The sequence below is a fragment of the Macaca thibetana genome, chromosome 14 (assembly GCF_024542745.1).
Source record: "Macaca thibetana thibetana isolate TM-01 chromosome 14, ASM2454274v1, whole genome shotgun sequence".
Classification (NCBI taxonomy): Eukaryota; Metazoa; Chordata; class Mammalia; order Primates; family Cercopithecidae; genus Macaca; species Macaca thibetana.
In genome coordinates, this window is record NC_065591.1 from 54,199,420 (window position 1) to 54,217,690 (window position 18,271).

General features: G+C 47.0%; 1 protein-coding gene across 3 annotated transcripts in view; it reads left to right on the forward strand.

Moving 5' to 3' along the window:
* GALNT18 (polypeptide N-acetylgalactosaminyltransferase 18) overlaps positions 1–16,090 on the forward strand; it is a 365,529-nt gene extending 349,439 nt beyond the window's left edge. For all 3 annotated transcript variants that reach the window (XM_050757416.1, XM_050757417.1, XM_050757418.1), the window contains one exon: positions 15,678–16,090. In XM_050757416.1, the coding sequence (XP_050613373.1) occupies positions 15,678–15,824 (147 nt within the window). In that variant the 3' untranslated portion in view covers positions 15,825–16,090. The remainder of the gene's footprint in view (positions 1–15,677) is intronic.
* Positions 16,091–18,271: the final 2,181 nt, after the last annotated feature.

The following is an 18,271-nucleotide window of genomic DNA, read 5'->3' on the forward strand; positions in this document are numbered from 1 at the left end:
AAATTTCATGTTAATAGTCCAAGGCTCCTGCTTAGTTGGAAAATTCCCCATTCCTGCAGTGAACACTTTTAGGGGGTAGCGCATCCCACGTGCAGTACACAGACATGCATTATGTAGAATTCTCAAACTTATGGCATAAACGCACACTTCTTCCGATCACCTCAGATTTGGAGGAGGGAGGTGGAAATATTTTATAGTAAAACAGATATGCATATTGCATGAAGTGGAGTGCAAATTTAAATGAGTATTTTTTAAAACAGGAGGCTCTGATGAAATCTCAGGTTGTTCAGACTGTCTTTCATGTTGCCCTCATACTCGGGGTTCTTTGGCAGGAACGCCGGCAAGGCCCAGCTGGGAGTTCAAGGGCATGCAAGGCAGATGCCACACCCCAGCTCCCTGTGCTTGCTTCATTCTCAGAGCAGCACTGATGCATTTTCCAAGTGGGGAGCATTGCGGATGGCCACAGAGATGTCTGTTAATGCCAGGAAAGGAGAGATTTTCAAGACTAGATGAGACTGCCTGGAAGAGACTGAGCCCCTAGCCAAAGCTGCCTGTCAAGGGACAATTGGCTCTGATATGTGAGGTCTAATTTGATAATTTGATGCAAGATAAGTAACACATGCAAAGACGAATCTATTTGCAGAGCACATTTCCCAGAGAACACCACTAATTCTGCCAAAGAATTTCCCCATGCTGGAGGAGGAGGAGTCCTTGACTTTCTCCTGCTCCAATCCCCAAGTGCTGTCAGCAAGTCCAACTTCGAGAACCTTTTGTGTTGAAAAGAAGAGACAATAATCGAGTATTTCATTATGGCTCCAGAATAAAACAGCCTTTCATTTCCATGTCATATGAAGGGGCAAGTGTGGAACTGTCCAGTTTTGAGGGACTGACAAAGCTTCGTTTAGGCCTTGGATGTACTATTAGTTATTTTTGGTTTACGAAAGTTAGCACTTCCCTCCTCCCCCTCATCCCACAGATATCAGGGACCAGGACTACGTGTGACGGCTCAGCTCCCCACTACCCAGACCTGGGTGAGATTTTCAAATGTATTGCTCAAACATTTATATGATGTTTACTATGTGCCTGCACTACTCTGTTTTATAAATGTTACTTAATCCCTATGATAGTGCTATAAGGTACTATAACTATCCCCAATTTTATAGAGGAGGAAACTGAGGCATGGAGAGATTAAGTAATTTGTCAAAAATCAGATCTGGGAATCTCTGCCTCTGGGGTCCATGCTTTAAACCACCATACCATGGTCCCTTGTCCTGCCTCTGGAAAATCAGTGGATCACTGCAATGGGAGTTTGGGGCTGGGGCCTCCCTGCTGAACCGGTCACAAATATGTGTGAACTGGCTGGATCCCTACCTCCTCAGCAAGCTCCCTCCAGCCATCGTGCTGTCTCCATAAGCCCTCTCCACCTGTGCTTTTGCACTTGATGTTCCTGTTACCCCACCTTCAGTCCAAGGGGCCCTTCACACAACAAGCCCCAGGCAGAATCTCACTCAAAGGTGAGACTAAGAAAGAGAACACCCAAGCACTTAAAAAAAAACATGAAAGGCTTTACTAGTAAATCAGGTGTTGAGTATTCATAATACAAAAAGACCACTTAACTCTACCAAAAAAGGGGACTTAATCTCAGGGTTTCTTTAACTAGCTGTAATGTCCCACACATGCTTTGAAGTGTTTGATTACTAATCATTAACTACTTAACCTAGAAACTCCTGAGCTCACCATGCTTAAAGCCAAAGACCCACTGGGCCGCTTGCCCATGGAAAATTAATTAAAAAGGAAAGTGGAATGGGAATTCTGAAATAAGCAGAGAAGTCTTTGGAATCCGCGAGTGAGTACACACAAGCATCCTTGTAAACTCCTTGATTGTAAAAGTAAGACCAGCCTGAGCCTAACCCAAATATTCCAGATGTTCTACCTCAGGGTGCAAGCGACCAGCTGGGCCCAGCCTTTTCCTGACAGGGGGTCATAGCTTGTGGTCTCAAAGTGTGGTCCCAGACCAACACCACCAATGTAACAGCACCTGGGAACTTTAAAAGGCACATTTTCAGGCCTTATCTCAGACCTAGTGAATCAGAAGTGAGAGGGGCAGTGATCTATACTTTAACAAGCCCCCAGGCAACTCTAACTCTTACATTCCAGGAGGAACAGGCCAATCTGGTGCTAGCTGTTCCACACGTAGGCACCACAGACACACACTTGGGAAACTGAGGCAGAGAGGTGCTTAGCTGTGTAATAACCTGGGATCTGCTCCTCGGTGCCCAAGAGGCTCATGGACTGTGGCTTCCACACGTCCCAGTCTACACACAGTTCTCTATATTGAGACACAAATTGAGTGCCCCAGCATGCTCTGTCTCCTTTTGTAAGTGAGAAGACTGAAGCCCAGAGTGGCTCAGTCATTTTCCTGGGGTCACATGGCCAAGGCGAGGCACAGAGTCCTAGGTTCGTTGCTTCTGCTGATGCCTTTCCAGTTCCTATTCCTGAGAGGCCCAGAAGGAGGAGGAATTCGGCTGGGAGGTAGGAACCTGGCTGTAGGAATTATTATTAGCCTTCTAAATACTATACATTTCAACTTTTGATTTTTTCTTTTTTTTTTTTTTTAGCTGCCGTTTCCATATTTAATTTGGTTTTCATTCCAATTAAGTTCTCTGTGTGCTATGGCTTCTCTCCTGCCAGGTTTAATTGCCCTTATTTAAATTCTTTAATTAAAAGTATTGTGTGTTTCCAGATTATGTAGTTGTAGTATTACACAAATAATGTAGATGACAGGGCTGGTGAACCAAGTGACTGTGCCCTCCACAGAGGGAGGGGCCAGCCCAGGTCTCTGCATGAAGCCCCAGCCTAAGGCCATGAGACTGGCCCAGAGGATGCAGGTTGGACCCTGGGAGTGAGGACAGAAGTTGGCTAACAAGTGTCCCTTCTTCCTTCCTTCCTGCAATGCTGTGCCCAACACAGCACTACCCAGAGTGACCTGGTTAACCTGTCAGTCAGATTCTGCAATGGCTGGCCCTGTCATTCAGATTAAAAGCCAAAGTCTTGCTTGTAATTCCAGCACTTTGGGAGGCTGAGGCAGGCAGATCACCCAAGGTCAGGAGTTCGAGACCAGCCTGGCCAACATGGCAAAACCCCGTCCCTCCTAAAACTACAAATATCAGCCAGGCGTAATGGTGCATGCCTGTAATCCCAGCTACTTAGGAGGCTGAGGCGGGAGAATCACTTGTACCTGGGAGGGAGAGGTTGCACTGAGGCGAGATCCTGCCACTACACTCCAGCCTGTGTGACAGAGTGAGACTCCATCTCAAGAAAAAAATAAAAAGCCAAAGTCTGTTCAGTGGCCACAAGGCCCTCCCCCCTTACCCTTACCTCTTGGACCTCACCTCCTCCCGCTAACCCCAAGCTTGGGGCCCATGACTCCCCGACCTCTGCCCTGGGCCACCTCCTCCCCTCCTCTTTGTCCTTGCTGAGAGGACAAAATCAAAATCCTCAATTTTGATTGAGGATTTCCCCGGCCATCTCTTACAATTGCCGTCTGCCTCCAGCTCACCACCACCCCTGAGCCTCTTTCCCTGTCTACATTTTTATATACAACCTTATCACTTTCTCACATACTTTGGAATTTATTTTTCTGCTTTCCCTCCTAGAATACAGTCTCTACAAAGCAAAGATCTTTTTCTGTTTAGTCACTGATGTATCTCAGCGGCCTAGAATGGTGGGCACTCATTAAATATTTGCTGAATGGAAGGATTAATGAACAGTGTCTCTGCAGACGGCCCTCAGAGGAAACAGACCGAATTTTGAAGCTTGCTGAGGTGACCCTTCACCCTAGGCATTGGGGTACCACCAGCTCCCTCAGGCTAGTTCACCACCACTGTGATAGGCAGGGGCTGGGGCTGGCCACCATCCTAGTGAGGAACGTGAAGGGGGCAGACCCCCTGGGTTCCCAGCCTGGCACTACTGACTACTCATTTACTGACCATGTGACCCTGGACAAGTCTTCCAGCCTCTCTGAGCCTCAGTCTCCAAGCCTGTAAAATGGGGATAATTATTCTACCTCTCAGGGCTTTTGTCAGGAAGACCTGAAATTGGGCATGTAAAGCATTTGGCACAGTACTAAACAAATAGTAAATAAGTGATAGTTGTTATTGCTCTCATCTCAGCTGCAGAACCCACAGGCAGAAGTAATTAGTAAAACACGAGGCTGCTCCCACGGTGCTGAACTTCCCAGGAAGGCACTGAATGTGGGAAAGGAAGGCTTCTTTGCAATATTTGTGAATGAAATTTTCCGAGAGAGAAGAAGAAAGAGTTTGTTCAGTGAAAGAGGCTGAGGTCAAGAAGGGGGACAGGAGGAAGACAATGCTGGTGGCCAGTGCTATCTCCAGCATCAAAGGGTGGCCTGGCTCCTCTCTCCATATCCCGGATGTGTTCCAGGGAGCAGGTCAGGGCTCTGCTCAGCGATGCCCCACCATGGCCTTACTACCCATTCTAGAGGACCCTCCCCTCCCAGCCTCCGGGGAGGGAACTCTCCTGGCCTCATACTCCACCCCCCGACAGGCTCAGATATTCTCATGGAGGTTGTGTCCCATCCACTCGCCTCCCCCGCAACTCTTGGCCGTGATCCATCCCGCCCACATCCCTTCAGGCAGCCACATTGGCTGCCTCTGGCACAGGGTCACCGCACTTCTAGTCTCTAGGGTGCTGAGGCTGTGGTTGGGCTGGGGCCGGGCCTGGGAAATGTCTGATGGGAGTCTCTGAAGGACGCTTTATGTCTCAGAGACCTCTCTTCCTGCCTCCCTCTCTGGAACTTGGCAAGGTGCCCCTTGGAAGGCAAGCATAGAAGGGGCTGTGGTGTCTTCTGTGTGGGACGTGTTTCTCCAAGAGTCCATGGTCCAGGGTCTGCACAGCACCTCTCTGTTGGCAAGGCCTGGGCCGGCCCCAAGGACGAGCTGAGCAGCCAGAATCTTCAGCGGAGTGGGCAGCGGCACCTGGGCCGGGCCCCTGTTTGCTGTGCGCTTTGGTCATAGTCCCCACACTGATCTGTATGTTTTAGAGCTGATAACGGGATTTCCTATCAGTCCTCGGCTCATCCTTCCAGGAATCAGGACAGAAATGACCATCTGGCCCTACAGACAATGAAACCAGAAGGGGGGAGAGGGTTGCCCAGGCCACACAGCTGACCACCAGGAAAGCGGCTGTGTCCTCAGCATCCTAGCTCAGCACTCTTCCCTTTCTGCCTGGCTCCGGAAGCGCCAATAGTTCTTGCAAATTAGAGAGAGTGGCTGGTTTTGGTCCCCTGCCTGCGTGCTGCTCCCAGCGTGGCGGGGAAGACAGACCACTGGGCTGGCAGGACTGTGGCGGGGCCGGGGAACTAGCCATAGATCTGTTCAAGAAGCATCAGCGACACAGCCCAGCCTGGGTGTGGGCAGCAGATATGCCCAGGCCACAAGGTTTTACACAGAAGCTAGGGAAATGTGGGCCATGGAGCAATGGTCTGGCCTTGCTTGGAGCAAGTGGCATAGGGGATGCCTCTGGGCCTAAAAGTCTAGCCTTTAAGGGACAGGATGGGCACTCAAGGTAGACTGAGGTCTGAGAGGACAACTCGAGGCTGTGCTTCACACCCATCAGGAGCATGGTGTGGCCCCAACGTGCCAACTCCTTGGCTAAGCTGAAGGGATCTCTTGTCCAGTGTAAATGAGGCAGTGACCCTGGGCGCTGTGGTCAGTCCTGAGGGACAGAAATTAACCAGAGCTTGTTCAAAGGAGGGCAACCAGTTTGGAAAATTATACAAAATTGTCCCGCCAGGAACTGGGAAAGTTAAACCTGGAAATGCAGAGAACTGGGAGACGCTGGCCTCACCTCCCCTGCCAGAAGGGAAGGTGTAGAGGAACAGCCACTGGGGAAGCCTCAGGGGAGCTCTGCCACTCCTCGGGGGATGCCAAGACAAGGATTTTAGCTCTGGGAGGGGCAGGCTCCAAGGGTGAGCAGCTAGGGGAAGACTGCATATTCCGGAAGGGTTAGATCCTTCTCCCTGGAGGTACCAAACAGAGCTGAAGGGCCCCATGGCCCAAGTACAGACGCCATTCAGCACGTGAGAGCGAGAGGCTGGCCTTCAAGGTCTCTTTCAGCATGGGGATTCCAGGGCCCTTTCTAGGCTTGTCCAAGGGCCCCTTTCAGAGGCCGAGCCTGCAGGTTTCTCCCTGGCAACGGGTGGGCCCCAATAGCTGCTGTTTCAGTTTCCCGTTTATTATTTGGTCTCTGTGCTGTTGAGTACACTGAATCACTGCTGTCCCCAGGGAAGGCCCCTGGGGTGTGGGGCACAGTGGGTGGGACCTTGCTTTATTCTGTGAACGCTTCTGAATAGGTTTGTGTGATCTGCTGGGCCATCTCCCCAACACAGGGAGTTGGGAATCCCATATCCCCTCCCAACACACACATACACAGTCCCCGCCACGCCACCCCCACCCCCCCACAACCCCCACCCCCCCACAACCCCCACCCCACTCCCAGCTTCTCAGTCCCTGCCTCCTTCACCTGTGACTCAAGTCCCTTCTCAGGGAGCTGGATTTGATTTTTTAATTGAACAACATGGATACATACAGAAACATGTATAAAATACATAGTTTCAACTCCATGGTTTAAAATAAAGCACATCCCTAGGTTTCCATCACCCATCTCAGGAAATAGGACTCTGCCAACAACACCCTTGTGAGTTCCTGCCTATCACCTTCCCACTTCCTTTTCCCCAGAGCTGACCACCATCCTAACTTTCACATCATGGCTTTTCCTGTTTGGGAAGTTTATATAAATAGAATAATGTTTGTATTTTGCCTGGCTTCTTCTGCTCAACATTGTATTGGTGAGATTTATCCTTATCGAGTATAGCTATAGTTTGTTTTTATTGCTATATAGGATTCCATCATATGAATATACCATGAGTTGTATGTCTGCTGTACTATTCATGGGCGTTTGAGTTGTCTCCAGGTTAGTTTTATAAATCATGTTCTAGAAAGCGTTCATGCGCATGTCTTTGGGGTAAACATTTCTGACAGAAGTGTTGGGTCATAGGATTATATATGTTAACTATAGTAGGTACTGCCCATTTCAACAGTTGTAAGTACTGAAGTGTTTTTTTTTAAGTCTTAAATTGTTAAAAAAAATTTTAATTCTTAAGTCTGTGTTAGGCCATTCTTGCATTGCTATAAAGAAATACTTGAGACACTGGGTACTTTATACAGAAAAGAGGTATAATTGGCTCATGATTCTTCAGGCTATACAGGAAACATGGCTTCTGGTAGGGCCTCAGGAAGCTTTTGCTCCTGGCAGAAGATGAATTGGGAGCTTGCAGGTCACATGATGAAGGCAGGAGAGAGAGTGGTGGGAGGAGGTGCCACACACTTTTAAATGACCAGATCTCATGTAGACTCAGTGAGAGAGCTCCCTTCTCACCAAGAGGATGGCCCAAGCCCATCAAGAGGGATCCAGCCCCATGATCCAAACACCTCCCACCAGGTCCCACCTGCAACATTGGGGATCACATTCAACAAATATCCAGACTACATCAATGGGTACATAATAGTTGAATATATTTATGGGGTATATGTAATGTTGTCATACAGGCATATAATGTGTAATGATCAAATCAGGATAATTGGGTTATCTTTTACCTCAAGCATTTATCATTTCTTTGTGTTAGAAACATTCTAATTCTACTTTTAGTAATTTTAAAATATACAATAAATTATTAACTATAGTTATCCTGTTGTATTACTATTAGAGCTTATTCCTTTTATCAAACTGTATTTTTGTACCTATTAACCATCCCCGCTTTTTCCTCTCCTCCCTACTACCTTTCTTAGCCTCTGGTAACCATCATTCTATCTCCAGGAATTCATTTTTTTTTTTTTTTTTTTTAATTTTTAGGTTGTCTGTCTTTCTGTGCCTGGTTTATTTCACTTAACATAATGACCTACAGTTCCATCCATGTTGTTGCAAATAATAGAATCTCTTTTTTCTTACTATAAGTTCTGGGGTACACATGCAGAATGTACAGGTTTGTCACATGGGTATTACATGTGCCATGTTGGTTTGCTGCACCCGTCATCTACATTAGGTATTTCTCCTAACGTTATCCCTCCCCCAGCCTCCTGCCCACTGACAGGCCCCAGTATGTGATGCCCTCCCTGCCGTGTCCATGTGTTCTCATTGTTCAACTTGCTCCAGAGCTGAGTTCAAGTCCTGGATATCCTTGTTAATTTTCTGTCTCATTGATCTGTCTAATATTAAAGGTGGGGTGTTAAAGTCTCCCACTATTATTGTATGGGAGTCTAAGTCTTGCACCTAGATTATTAAAGCAAGTTCTTAGAGACCTAAAATGAGACTTAGACCCCCACACAATAATAGTGGGAGACTTTAACATCCCACTGTCAATATTAGATCAACAAGACAGAAGGTTAACAAGGATATTCAGGACCTGAACTCAGCTCTGGACCAAGTGGACTTAATAGACATCTACAGAACTCTCCACCCCAAATCAACAGAATATACACTCTTCTCAGCTCCTCATCTGACTTACTCCAAAACTGACCACATAATTGGAAGTAAAGCACTCCTCAGCAATTGCAAAAAGGAACTCCCTCAAAACTGCACAAGTACATGGAAAATGAAGAACAACTTGCTCCTGAGTGACTACTGGGTAAATAATGAAATGAAGGCAGAAGTAAAGATGTTCTTTGAAACCAATGAGAACAACAACACAATGTACCAGAATCTCTGGGACACAATTAAAGCAGTGTGTAGAGGGAAATTTATAGCACTAAATGCCCACAAGAGAAAGCAGGAAAGATCTAAAATTGACAACCTAACATCACAATTAAAAGAACTAGAGAAGCAAGAGCAAACACAATCAAAAGCTAGCAGAAGGCAAGAAATAACTAAGATCAGAGCAGAACTGAAAGAGATAGAGACACGAAAAACCCTTCAAAAAATAAATCCAGGGGCTGGTTCTTGGAAAAGATCAACAAAATAGACCACTAGCTAGACTAATAAAAAAGAGAAGAATCAAATAGATGCAATAAAAAATGATACAAGGGATATCACCACTGACCCCACAGAAATACAAACTACCATTAGAGAATACTATAAACACCTCTATACAAATAAACTAGAAAATCTAGAAGAAATGGATAAATTACTGGACACCTACAACCTCCCAAGACTAAACCAGGAAGAAGTTGAATCGCTGAATAGACCAATATAGACCAATAACAGGCTCTGAAATTGAGGCAATAATAGCCTACCAACCAAAAATAGTCCAGGACCAGACGGATTCACAGCCAGATTCTACCAGGGTTACAAAGAGGACCTGCTACCATTACTTCTGAAACTATTAGAGGGACTCCTACCTAACTCATTTTATGAGGCCAGCATCATCCTGATACCAAAGCCTGGCAGAGACACAACAACAAAAGAAAATTTCAGGCCAATATCCCTGATGAACATCAATGCGAAAATCCTAATGAAATACTGGCAAACTGAATCCAGCAGCACATCAAAAAGCTTATCCACCACGATCAAGTCGGCTTGATGCAAGGCTGGTTCAACATACACAAATCAATCAATGTAACCCATCACATAAACAGAACCAATGACAAAAATACATGATTATTTCAATAGATGCAGAAAAGACCTTCGATAAAATTCAACACCCCTTCATGCTAAAAGCTCTCAAACTAAGTTTTGATGGAACATATCTCAAAATAGTAAGAGCTATTTATGACAAACCCACAGCCAATATTATAGTGAATGGGCAAAAACTGGAAGTATTCCCTTTGAAAACTGGCACAAGGCAGGGATGCCCTCTCTCACCACTCCTATTCAACATAGTGTTGGAAGTTCTGGCCAGGGCAGTCAGGCAAGAGAAAGAAATACAGGATATTCAGATAGGAAGAGAGGAAGTCAAATTGTCTGCAGATGACATGATTGTATATTTAGAAAACCCCATTGTCTCAGCCCAAAATCTCCTTAAGTTGATAAGCAACTTCAGCAAAGTCTCAGCATACAAAATCAGTGTGCAAAAATCACAAGCATTCCTGTATACCAATAACAGACAAACAGAGAGCCAAATCCCGTTCACGATTGCTACAAAGAGAATAAAATACCTAGGAATACAACTTACAAGCGATGTGAAGGACCTCTTCAAGGAGAACTACAAACCACTGCTCAAGGACATGAGAGAGGACAAACAAATGGAAAAACATTCCATGCTCACGGATAGGAAAAATAAATATCATGAAAATGGCCATACTGCCCAAAGTAATTTATAGATTCAAGGCTATCCCCATCAAGCTACCACTGACTTTCTTCACAGAATTAGAGAAAACTACTCTAAAGTTCATATGGAACCAAAAAAGAGCCTGCAGAGCCAAGACAATCCTAAGAAAAAGAACACAGCTAGATGCATCAGGCTACCTAACTTCAAACTATACTACAAGGCTACAGTAACCAAAACAGCATGGTACTGGTACCAAAACAGAGAGATAAGACCAATGGAACAGAACAGAGACCTCAGAAATAACACCACACATCTACAACCATCTGATCTTTGACAAACCTGACAGAAACAAGCAATGGGGAAAGGATTCCCTATTTAATAAATGGTGTTGGGGAAACTGGCTAGCCATACACAGAAAACTGAAGCTGGACCCCTTCCTTACACCTTATACAAAAATCAACTCAAGATGGATCAAAGAAACACAAGACCTAGGACCATAAAAATCCTAGAAGAAAACCTGGGCAGTACCATTCGGGACATAGGCATGGGCAAAGACTTCATGACTAAAACATACAAAGCAATGGCAGCAAAAGCCCAAATTGACAAATGGGATCTAATTAAACTAAAGAGCTTCTGCATAGCAAAAGAAACTATCAAGAGTGAACAGGCAACTACAGAATGGGAGAAAATTTTTGCAATCTATCCATCTGACAAAGGGCTAATATCCAGAATCTACAAAGAACAAACAAATTTATAAAAAACAACCCCACTCTTTACCAAGGACCCGCCAACATGGGCCGCGTTCGCACCAAAACCGTGAAGAAGGCGGCCCGGGTCATCATAGAGAAGTACTACACGCGCCTGGGCAACGACTTCCACACAAACAAGCGCGTGTGCGAGGAGATCGCCATTATCCCCAGCAAGAAGCTCCGCAACAAGATAGCAGGCTATGTCACCCATCTGATGAAGCGGATTCAGAGAGGCCCTGTAAGAGGTATCTCCATCAAGCTGCAGGAGGAGGAGAGAGAAAGGAGAGACAATTACGTTCCTGAGGTCTCAGCCCTGGATCAGGAGGCAATTGAAGTAGATCCTGACAGTAAGGAAATGCTGAAGCTTTTGGACTTCGGCAGTCTGTCCAACCTGCAGGTCACTCAGCCTACAGTTGGGATGAATTTCAAAACGCCTCGGGGACCTGTTTGAATTTTTTCTGCAGTGCTATATTATTTTCAATAAATCTGGGACAACAGCAAACATAAATAAATAAATAAATAAATAAATAAATAAAATAAAAAATAAAAAACAACCCCATTTAAAAGTGAGCAGAGGATATGAACAGACACTTCTCAAAAGAAGACATTTATGTAGCCAACAGCCATAGGGAAAACTCATCATCACTGGTCATTAGAGAAATGTAAATTGAAACCACAATAAGATACCATCTCATGCTAGTTAGAATGGCAATCATTAAAATGTCAGGAAACAACAGATGCTGGAGACGATGTGGAGAAATAGGACTTTTACACTGTTGGTGGGAGTGTAAATTAGTTCAACTATTGTGGAAGACAGTGTGGTGATTCCTCAAGGATCTAGAACTAGAAATACCATTTGATCCAGCGATCCCATCACTGGGTATATACCCAAAGGATTATTAATCATTCTATAAAGACACATGCACATGTATGTTTATTGTGGCACCATTCACAATAGCAAAGACTTGGAACCAACCCAAATATCCATCAATAATAGACTGGATAAAGCAAATGTGTCACATATACACCATGGAATACTATGCAGCCATAAAAAATGAGTTCATGTCCTTTGCAGGGAGATGGATGAAGCTGGAAACCATCATCCTCAGCAAATTATCACAACAACAGCAAAGAACAGAAAACCAAACACCACATGTTCTCACTCATAAGTGGGAGTTGAACAATGAGAACCCATGGACATTGGGAGGGGAGCATCACACACTGGGGCTTATCAGGGAGTGGGGGGCTAAGGGAGGAATAACATTAGGAGAAATACCTAATGTAGGTGACAGGTTGATGGGTGCAGCAAACCACCATGGCATGCATATACCTATGTAACAAAACTGCACATTCTACACATGTACCTCAGAACTTAAAGTACAATAATAAAAATAAATTTTAAAAACCCACCTACTCAAGCCTCAGCAATGGCGGATGCCCCTTCCCCAACCAAGCTTGAGCATCCCAGGTTGACCTCAGACTGCTGTCCTAGCAGAGAGAATTTCAAGCCAGTAGATCTTAGCTTGCTGGGCTCTGTGGGAGTGGGACCCACTGATCCAGACCACTTGGCTCCCTGGCTTCAGCCCCCTTTCCAGGGGAGTGAATGGTTCTGTCTCACTGGCATTCCAGGTGCCACTGGAATATGAAAAAAAAAAAAAAAAAACTCCTGCAGCTAGCCCAGTGTCTGCCCAAAGAGTCACCCAGTTTTTGTGCTTGAAACCCAGCACCATGGTGGTGTAGGCACCAGATGGAATCTCCTGGTCTGCCAGTTGCGAAGACCATGGGAAAAGTGCAGTATCTGGGCTGGAGTGCACCGTTCTCCCGGTACAGTCTCTCACAGCTTTCCTTGGCTTGGGGAGGGAGATCTCCCAACCCCTTGCACTTCCCAGGTGAGGCAACGCCCCACCCTGCTTCAGCTTGTCTCCCATAGGGCTATATCCACTGTCCAACCAGTCCGAATAAGATGAACCAGCTACCTCAGTCGGAAATGCAGAAATCACCCGTCTTCTGCATCGATCTCGCTGGGAGCTGCAGACCGGAGCTGTTCCTATCTGGCCATCTTGACAGTGAAACCAGAATCTCATTTTAATGTTTAAATATTATTCCATCCTGTGCATATACCACATATTCTTTATTCATTAATCTACTGGATACTTAGGTTGATTCCGTATGTTGTCTATTGTGAATAGTGCTGCAATAAACATGGGAGTGCACATATCTCTTCAATATGCTGGTTTCCTTCCTTTTGGGTATATACCCAACAATGGGATTGCTGGATCATACAGTTTTATTTTTGAGGAACTTCCATACTGTTCTCCATAGTGGCTGTACTAATTTTCATTCCCACCAACAATGTACACGGATTCCCTTTTCTCCACATCCTCACCAGCATTTATTATTGCCTGTCTTTTGGTTAAAGTCATTTTAACTGGGGTGAGATGATTACAGTTTTTGCTTACATTTCTCTGGTAATTACTGCTGTTGAACATTTTTCCATAACCTGTTTGCCATTTATAAGTCTTCTGTGGAATGTCCAGATCTTTTGCCCATTTTTTAATAGGATGTTTTGTTTTCTTGCTATTGAGTTATTTGAACTTCTTATGTATCCTGGTTATTAATCTCTTGTCAGAGGGGTAGTTTGCAAATATTTTCTCCCATTCTGTGGGCTCTTTGTTTCCTTTGCTGTGCAGAAGCCTTTTAACTTGATGTGATCCTATTTGCCCATTTTTGCCTTGGTTGCCTGTGCTTTTGAGGTCTGACTCAAGAAATTGTTGCCCAGATCAATGTCCTGGAGTGTTTCCCACATCCTGGCGTGTTTCTCCAATGTTTTCTTCTAGGAGTTTCATGTCTCAGATTTTAAAGTCTTTAATCTATTTTGATTTGATTTTCATATATAGCAAGAGATGGGGGTCTAGTTTCATTCTCTCACATTTTCCCAGGCAATTTCTTGAAAAGACTGTCCTTTCCCCATTATACAGAGAACCAAGTCTTAAGACTCTCTTGAGATGTCAGTTGTTGCTATGGGAATGGTCATGGCAGAGTTAGATGACGTCCTTGGAGAAGTTTGCCACCTCTCCCTCTCTCAGTGCACTTCCCACTGTGAGCTGGAAAAGGCACAAAATGAAGAGCACCAGCCCAGCTCGTAAACTGAGGTGGAGGAAGTGGAGGAAGTGGAGGTGGGGCATGGGTGGGCAGTCGAGAACACTTCCTGGAGGAAATGGAGCAGGAGTTGAGCTTTGACACATGGTTGTGGCTTAACCTGTCATGGGAGCATGGGGAAGAATCCCAGGCAGAGAGCACAGCTTGTTTTAAAGTTCAGGAACCCTGAGTTAATGTAAATGGGATCAGAAAAGTACAAGGGATTTGGTACAGCTGTAGCAGAAGTCATGGAGCTTGGAGGAGGATCAGAGACGAGGCTAGAGAGAAGGGCAGCACTGAGCCATGGAGGCCTTCGGTGCTGCACTAAGGAGCTTGGGCTTTGTCCGTTAGGCCAAACGTGCATTTTCGAAAGATCACCACTCCCGCCTCTAGAGGTTGGAAGAGAGATCCATTAGGGGGCTGACACAGTTATCCCAGAGAGAGAGAAGTTGGTGGCCTGAACCAGGGCAAGTATGATGGGAAAGGGATAAGGGGACAGTCACATGACACAAGAGAGGTAGAACTGCCAGGACTTGAGGCCTAATTGGATGCTGAAAGGATAAATAAATGAAAATGTCCATGTTTCTCACACAAATACCTGAGACAGAAACACAGGAGTAGGTTCTGGGGAAAAAGTGAGTTTGACCATATACTGAAGTGCCATTAAGCTACAAGGAGTCCAATTATGAGGACCTCTACCCACCAAAGCAATTCCGTCTGCTTGGGAGGCCAAAATCTAGTTGAGCACAAGTTTGGTGGTAACTCGGAGATGCTCAGACAGTCCAGGATGCCACCTCAGGCTCACAGCCAGCAACCCAAAGGGTCTAGGCCCTGAAAGGATTTCACTACAAAAATTGGGGGTTGCTATAGGGCTGATATGAAGAACAGAACCTCAAGGGGCTTTGGGTCATAAACTGAATGAGAATGGCTACAAACATTCTGCAACATCAGTAGCATGGGGGAAAAATCTCGCATGTCAGGACTCAGGGAGCCTAATGGCCTAATAGACAGTATCCAGCAGCTTTGGTTGAAACCAGTACTGATGACTCCAGAGGTCCAGTTTGGGGCATGGACCCTAGGAGCAGGAAGCCCCTGGCCTCTGGTGATGCTCAAATGAGGGCCAATGATGGGTTGTCCCAAGAAACTAGGCTTTTCAGAGAGGTGGCCCAGCCAATGGCTATGGGGAGCAAGGCCCAGCCCCTGGGGTAGGAGCTGTAGGTGCAAACAGGTGTGCCACAGCCCAGCTAGGTAGACAGAACTGGGGGTGGGGAGGTCTGTCTCCTAGCAAAGAACTAGGGCTTTGTGAAGAGAGCTGCGGCAGATTCAGTCTTCCGGAGGAGACAAACACATCAGCGATGGGGGAGCCTGCAGTTTCATGGGAATGCTAGCCTCCTGGGATCTGGCCACACAGATAATGTCAGCCCTCACTAGCCACTGGGCCTGAGGCTCCTGAATCTCCGTGTGTTGCCTCTATGCCCTCTGACCCCGCTCTCTGCCCTGGCCCCTAGGGAGGAGCCATCCAGAACCGCAAGTCCAAGCGCTGTCTGGAGCTGCAGGAGAACAGCGAGCTGGAGTTCGGCTTCCAGCTGGTGTTGCAGGAGTGCTCGGGCCAGCACTGGAGCGTCACCAACGTCCTGCGGAGCCTGGCGTCCTGACCCACTTGGGCCACTTCCGGCTGCCTCTTTGCTACTGTGTAGCACCTACTGCAACGCTGCCTGCTGTCCGTGTGGGGTTGGAGTCAGGGGAACCAGGTTAGTGGGCCCCCAAGAAGAGCTTTTTATTTCCTATTCAATTTTCGTGGAGTTTATAGAAAGACGCTAATTGGTGGGTGATGGTATGATATCAAACTATTTTGCAGTTGTAAATAGGTGACAAATGGAAAATATTTATAACTGACAATAAAATATTATTAAGAAAAGGGTTTTGCAGTCATTTGGCACTCTGTGGAGATTCATGCCTGGCTCCTTTGAACTTGGAGTTCTCGTAGCCAAAAATGTGTCCCTGTGTGCCCTTCTGGCTTCTCGTCCTTCGGAAAGGGAGTTTTAATGACCAGCACTCAGTGGGAGCTTGTTGTGCAAGCTGCCAGCTCTTTCATTAGACCCAAGGCAGCAAGAAGGGCACTATGACCTCAGGTTCCTACCCAGAGGGAAGGTCCCCTCTGCCTCTCCCATGGCAAGTGCCCCTCTGGAAGATACCTGCAGCCCTTCATTCCTGAGGAACCACAGTTGCTCACTGGCCACTGGAGTGTTGTCTGCTGGACTTCAGGCCACCCTGCCTTCTCCTGAAGTCGCCAACTTACCACCTCCTTTACCCCACAGAGCTGCCCCCGCCCAGCCCCTCATCAGGACACTGCCTGTGTCCAATTGCCAAGACCGTTCAGGCTCCTCCCATGAATCAGGGGTTTTCAGTTTCCTTCAGCTGCCATAACAGATCTCCACACACTGGGCCGCTCACACAACAGAAAATGATCGTCTCACCGTTAGGGAAGCTAGGAGTCCAAAATCAAGGTGTTGGCAGGGCTGGTTCCTTCTGTGGGCTGGGAGGGGAATCTGCTCCAGGCCTCTCTTCTGGCTCCTCGTAGTCTCAGGCCTTCCCTGGCGGGGCAATGGCCATCTTCTCCCCCATGTCTTTACGTTGTCTTCCCTCTGTATGTGTCTGTCTCTGGGGCCCAAATTTCCCATCTGTAGGAGGACCCCAGTCATGTTGAATGACAGGCCACCCTAACAACCTCATTTAACTTGATTACCTCTGTAAAGATTATCTCCAAATAAGGTCACGTTCTGAGGTACTGGGGATGAGGACCTTACCATATCCTTTTGGGGGGCTCAGTTCAGCCCTTAGCACCTGGCTCACTCATGCAGGGCTCCAGGTCAGCCCCCCTGGGCCAGCCTCAGGAGAGCAGCAGCGCCAGAGTGGAATCTTCTTTCTCAGAGCCTGCTGCCCAACTCGCAGTTCCCCCAACAGCTTCAGCAGGATGTTCCTCGCTGCAGTCCAGCAGCCCTGCTTCTGGTTGGGGGAATCCCCCTTTTTCAGGTTTGAAGGACTCCCCCCCCATCCCCCTGCCCAGCACCCCCTCCAGCTCCCTAGCTCACAGCAGAGCAATGACCAATAACAGGTGCTAAGACAGGAAGGACAGGAAGCCCTTTCTGCAGAGGTTTCAGCCCCTCCCCCATCCTCACCTTCCCTTAGTCCTCTTTCCCCAGGGATTCTCCTACTCTGGATCAGTAATTTCTAGTTGAAAACTGATGAGCATGGTGGAACCCCCTGGACCTATGGAACCCCCAAGGGAAGAGAGCCTGTTGTCTCAGGCACTCTAGCATACCCAGAAATCTATCCAGCCCAGGGCTCACCTGGAGGGGCCCCCAGGGCTCCCCAGGCCATATCATAGATTCCCCTTCAAGTTCACATTTAACTCCCTAAACAGCCCCTTGGGCTCCACTGCAGACCAATGAAAGGACAGCCAGACATTCTCCAGGCTGGCCACACCTAATGGCCACCACCTACCACCCGGGGGTCAACACGGGGAGCAGGAGCCTCAAGAGGAAAGAGGCTCCCCTGGGGTTGCAGGCACTGCCTTTGCCATGCCCTCAAAGCCAGGGCTCCAATATCCTCTTCCCCTGTACTTCCTTCCATACAGAACTGGACTGTACTCATCCCTGTGCTTATTCCAAGGGGCATCTCCCTCTGACTGAAGCCGTCCCATGCTCCTACATTCACTCTGTTACATCTCACTCTACCCAGCTTTCTTCACCTCAAAGCCACTACTTCCATAATCTCCCTTGCATCAATGCCCTGCCCCAGTGTTCCCAAAGTCCCTAAACTAGCAGCATCAGCTGGAAACTTACTAGAAACGCATGTCTGGGGCCCCATCCCAGACCTCTGGAAGCAGAAACGATCCGCGGTATAACAAGCCCTCCAGGTGATTCTGATTCCCTGTTGAAGGCTGAGAACCACTGCCCTGCACCACCCTCCCTCCTATGTGTGCCTAGGCGTCTGTCTTCAACAACATCCTTTCATGCTACTGTACCTCCTCATGCCTGCACCCACCTACATCACACCTTCACTCTCCACCCCGCGTCCCTGGTGCAGAGGACTGAGAGTG